Genomic DNA, 5,779 nt, shown 5'->3' with positions numbered 1-5,779 from the left:
ATTTATACTACTTTATGGTACTAGTTTCTATTTGCTGTCTGCTATGTTATTTGTAGTTTCTATTTGCTGTCTGCTATATTATTTGAAGATTGACACACTATCTACAGTCGATTGTTTGTCGTTACAAACACTCCCGAGAGAATAGCGTGTAGGAGATAACACTCGTCATGTGTGATACCATTTCTATTTCACACCATATATTGGAATTGCTTATCACTTTTTGTTTATGCGTGGTTCGACATAAACAAGAGATGTTTTGGTGTTTTTGATAAATGAAACGTTCCTTAACTCTCCCCTGTGTTAAGATGAAATGTCCTCATTTCCAGTCATCTGGGCTTGGGGTCGACGAAGTTCGATCTCGTATGTTTGGCGGAATAATCGTTCCTTTTTATCTTCTAAATGTACTCGATAGCATTCGCATAATTTTACAGCAGCATAGATTAATAAAGCTAAAGGTATTACAATAAGTATTATGTACAATATGAACTTTTCTGGTTGTTCTTCAATAGGAATCATGTATTTATATATTTTTTGAATATTTGAAAATGTATAATCTGAATTGGAGGTTAATATTTTTAGAACTTCTAATTGTTCATCTTGGCGGGCATGAATTACATCTTTAATTTCCTGATCGTGATTGAAATATATTATTATTTAAATTAGTACTGTGATTAAATTGTAACAGGTTTGGACCGTTAACACGTTGTCCGTTCCACAGATGTTCTCCATCAATAATTATATTTCCGTGATATAACACAATAAGTGGTCTATTATTTTCTTGAATAACATTACATTTTGCCTTATTATTTTCAAGCAATGGGATGGTACAGTTGTCGGGAGACTCCTGTTTACAAATATTTAATCCCAGATAATTTTTACATTTGGAAGTTCTTTTGAAATTCGCTTCACATTTTGCAACTTGAGAGTCCAATCGGACTTTACCGTGTTTGTATGCTAAAGGTATTAAGTTATATAATTTACAGCGGTTATTTATTACGGGATATTTCTATATTGTAATTATAGCATCTTTGTACATGCATGCATGAATATCAGAATATTCTAAAATATTAATTATGGGTATGTTAAAATCTTCTATGGAGGCAATTTCTTGAATGTCTTTGAGGTTTAGAGTAGCAGAATAAAAGTGTCCTGTTTTAGCAAAATTAATGGTATTCGTGATTGTTTCTAATTCCTTGTAAACTTCTGTAATAATTAATTCTTCAGTAATTGACTTTGGGTCTAGTGTTTCTAGTATTTTTTCAAATTGACTGTTAATCTTCCGTTGTTGATTATTGTTTTCTATCAACTGATTGAGTTCTGTCTTGATCTCTATAAGGCCGTCATGGTCAGGAGTACCGGTGACAAACTTGAGAATAGAACCTAACAAGTTTAATGAGCGTTTGAGTCTACGATTAGAAGGTATAAGCTGTGTCTTAAGCGCCTCTAATTTATTAGTAAGAATTATTTCTTCTTTTTTTCCTGCAACGTATTTGGATTTCATGATATTCTCGTATGGACCTTCGATAATTGACAAGTTTGCTACGTGGTACAGAAAAGACATATTTTCAAATAGGTAGACTGGATCGGTCTCCGTTAAAACATACTTCTTGAATTTAAGATCTGTGATTATATCAGAATGGGATATAACAAATAATAAAAATAGATTAATTAATACCGTCTCGGATCGCATTATGTGGCTTGTTTGCGGATGTTGTCCTTATGAATAATTTTCCCTCTCGTTGTAAGGATCGTGTCCCCGCGATCTTCCTTAACTTTGTGCTGATTATATCTTTTAGCAATTTTATTCCTGCGATCTGTTTTGGAATATATGATATCTTCTGGTTTATAGGTGACTTTTCTTCGTCCTTTGTTGTGGTATAGCAATAGCTTCTCCTGATTGTTCTGAAGGATTTCTTTAATCTCGGGATACTTTTCGCGTTTAAAGAAAACTACTTCAGGTTTGAGTCCTGTAGACGAGTGAATTGTAGAATTATATTGTCGGATGGCTTTAAAAAGTTCTTCACCTGGAGTCGTATTATTTTCACTAGCTAAACTCGTACTGATTTCAATCAACGTACTGTGCAACCGTTCTACTTGAGCGTTAGTTGTCGAGTGATTTAATGGTGTGGCAGTATGTTGTATATGTAGCCGAGTATAAACGGCCTTTGCCATGTTCCCTGCAAGACGGAGGTAACAGATTGCACAAACACATAGAAATATTTTCAGCTGGTCACTAACACTCTTACATTTTCTGGAATTTTCAATTAAATGGGAGAATACGTAAGTAAGATAGAGAAAACCTGTCGACATTCTAAATATATTCCAATGTTAACTTGCTAGAATAGGAGAGACGAATACCCAATTTTTCAAGAAGAAGAAAACGAAAAGCGCAGTTTATTTTGGATTTTAAAAGAGGTAAGTTCGTTATTTGATAATTTGATATTGTATAATTAATTTCTATTATATATATATATTATTAATTTATTTTATATAGAGAAAACGAAAAGGCTTAACAACGAGAAAAAGGTAAGCATTGTAAATTGAATGTTGTGTGTATAATTAAAAATTTTACTATTACAGAAATCATTTGGACCATTTGTAAAATTCAAATCTATTGCGTACAGCAAACAAATAAGGGAGTAAGTTTTAAATTATTAAAGTTAAATAGTGCATATTTATTATTATTATTGACAGTGAATTTTTGTGAAATATTTTGTTATATCTACATATACATATATATGTATATGTAAATGTAAATTTAAAATCTAAATTGAGACGAATTGAGCGGTTACAATTATAATTGTGTAGAATTTAGAATACCGCCCCAGGATTTCGGGAATAAAATTGGTATGGTCGGTTAGAGGAGGTTCAATCAATAATGCAATCCTTAGTTTAATATTAAAAAAAAAATCACACGAATTAATGAAGTGCTAGTGAACATAAAAATGCGAAATTTAAGTGTAAAATTAATTTTAAATCGAAAAATACGTTCTTCAAATAGTGGTAATTTTCAGCTTTAAACGCAAATATCTCGAATATTCCCGCGATATAACTATATATATTTTTGAACTGGAGAACCTCCTCTATAACTGAAAATGTTCATTTGTTCTGTTAGTATGCAGAATATCTAAAATTGTTTAAAATAAAACAACATTAGTGATTCATAATGAATAAAAGTGGACATAGTTCCGATACACACATACGCATTTCTGCTCCGAAGTAGGATTTTAAAAATTAAAATTAAACTTCTTCAAGTTTACTTCAAGCAAATTAGGAGAGTCTTTTCAAAAAAAGATATTTACATTTTAAGTTTTTTAAACTATTTATATAGTCTTGTCCTTAGTGCTAAAATACACAACTTCTTTACTTGGATGTTGATCTCAGGAAGATATTTCGCAAGTAAAAAAAGGTGAGGTGAAAAAAATTGTGAGTTCTAAACTTATGATGTTTTCTCATTTTAAAAAAATTAATTAAGAAGTAGATATTCTCTTTTAAATATACACTTCTGAAATATATTTTCCTCCTGTACTATACTATTTGTAAGTATTAACAAATCAAAAATCTTTATCAAACTAATGTTTGTTGCTATAAACTACTAAACTTTAAAATATCATTAACATAAAGTACTAACATTTCATTTTATAAATAAGTTCACATTTTTAATCGGTATTTTTTAATTAAATGGCTACTTAATATTTTTCCTTTTTTTCAGCTTGCGACGTGGATATTTGAATCCTATCATACAGTTAATTTTTAGCTTTAAATAATGAATAAGAAAACCTTTTCAAACCTCTTGAGCAAGGAACAATCGAAATTTAAAGCTACGGTGGCAAAATTTCGAAGACTGAATGAATCTGTTCAAGAGGTTACAAATGATAGTTTCGATAGGTTAGAGATAGGGATTAGTGATAATGAACCAAGCACCAGCAGAGCAAGTGGTAATAGATTTGAGGATTTTTGTGATAGCGATAACGAAACGAATAGTAGGTATTTGTTTGAAGAAGATTTTCAATGTGTTGAGGAGGTATTTGGGGTATTTTCGTTAGATATTAAAAAAGAAAAGGATAGCTTTTGTTATTCAGAGAAAACAGGGCCAATAAAACTCATTTGCGAAAAAATAGAGGGCGATGTTTTTATAGGCCTTCTTTTTTCTGAGACTTACGATTATTTTGAAGAGCCAGTTGCTTCTGCAGATTTAGGCATACTTATAGGTAAAATTTCAGAAAATGAGGTAGTTTTAAGTAGGTTAGATATTAAATATAAGTATTTTTCTATACCTATAGATGATAAAATTCTTTTAGTCTCACTCATTCATCACCTTTTTTATGATTTTTCAAAGAATGAATTTCGATGACCTCGTGAAAGAAATGAAGTCCGAAGTGGAATGCTCACAACCGTTGAGTCCCCATAGAGGTTGTATTGAACATAAATATTATTCATTTTTTAATAATATCTTTTTTTACAGACAGAGTGTTTAAAAAATATCTTACAATCTCGTTTGCGCTCCTCCAGTAGAAGCATCACAAATTGTGGTACCGTCACCATCGTCTGGCGGTCATGCAGGTATAATGAATTAGTATATAAATATATTAGTATTTGCTTTATAAAAATACATTTATGTTTTTCAGATATAATCCAGAAGCTGGATGCCATTGAGACCCGTCTCACTGCAGTTGAAAAGTCCCTAACAGACAAAGTAAGTAACGCAGTATTACATTACCAAATTAAAACATAAACTAATTTTTATATTTTAATTTTCTAGATGCCAGAAAAGGCCGAGGTGCAGGCGCAAAGTAAGTTATTGCGCGAATGCCGCGTCATAGCGGCAAAGACGCACCATTCAATTAACCGCATCACCGGTGACTTGGAGGACGAGCATTACGTGGAGCTCGCTTCGAAACTGCCCATGTCATCGGAGGAGCACGTGCGCTTCGTGGAAGACAAACTTTCACAAAAGGAAAGCACGGATGCTATGGTAAATATTTCGTTTTTAAATATTATGCGATTGTAATATAATTTACTGTAATTTTTTTTTACAGATGCGGTTAATATTGAAGTCGAAGGGCGCAAAAGGCAGTGTTGACGGCGTACTGCGTGGCATGTTTTCTGATGATTTGATGTACCACTACAATTTAGAGGGGCGCAAGGAGAAGTTTTTGGTAGGTTTTTTTACTGTTATATATTTGAATGCCTTAACTTATAACGTTTCATTTTAGATATATTTCCTGACAAGGATAAAAACACCATCTGTGGGGAGCTCCGGAGATTTGTGGCCTTAAGCCACAATCGTTTTAACTTTAACTTTAGGCAAAATTAATATAAGGTTTCATATTATTACTTATATATATTAGTTTTAAGTTGTAAATATTAGCTCTAAGTTGTATAAATTAGTTTTAAGTTGTAAATATTAGTTTTGAGTTGTATAAATTAGTTTTAAGTTGCACATATTAGTTTTAAGTTGCATATATTAGTTCTAAGTTGTACATATTAGTTTTAAGTTGAAGTTTCTAATTTTACCTTTACAAATTTGAATTTTTAGAATTATAATTTTTTTACTGAAATAAACTTAATTTGTATTATTTTTCTGTAATAATAATAGGCAAATTATTAGTTTAAGTAAATATTTGATTATTTTGATTTTATTATTAAATAAAGCGAAATAATAAAAAAACACTGAGTTTTATTTAAAAGAATTGAATTTGCTAGATAACAGATGCTAGGTAACAGATAATCTTGTTATTGCTTGTTCTTGCTAACATGCTTATTTGTTAAAGGTAAC

The 5,779-nt window shown here is 31.0% G+C and overlaps 1 protein-coding gene and 1 long non-coding RNA gene across 2 annotated transcripts; both read left to right on the top strand.

The window, feature by feature from the left end:
- The first annotated feature begins 942 nt into the window (after positions 1-942).
- Positions 943-3,379, top strand: LOC125779616 (uncharacterized). Its single transcript, XR_007423404.1, has 3 exons — positions 943-2,415; positions 2,495-2,526; positions 2,581-3,379. It is a non-coding gene; the product is annotated as an uncharacterized LOC125779616 (long non-coding RNA).
- A 1,117-nt stretch (positions 3,380-4,496) lies between these two features.
- On the top strand, positions 4,497-5,569 carry LOC125779693 (uncharacterized; the record flags this gene model as incomplete). Its single annotated transcript, XM_049460967.1, has 5 exons — positions 4,497-4,563; positions 4,629-4,696; positions 4,763-4,975; positions 5,040-5,159; positions 5,217-5,569. Coding segments are annotated over 5 exons (531 nt in total), but the record flags the coding sequence as incomplete, so codon positions are not given.
- Between the last annotated feature and the right edge of the window lie 210 nt (positions 5,570-5,779).

Source organism: Bactrocera dorsalis, chromosome 6 (assembly GCF_023373825.1).
Source record: "Bactrocera dorsalis isolate Fly_Bdor chromosome 6, ASM2337382v1, whole genome shotgun sequence".
NCBI lineage: Eukaryota > Metazoa > Arthropoda > Insecta > Diptera > Tephritidae > Bactrocera > Bactrocera dorsalis.
This window is presented reverse-complemented; position numbering and strand designations above follow the sequence as displayed.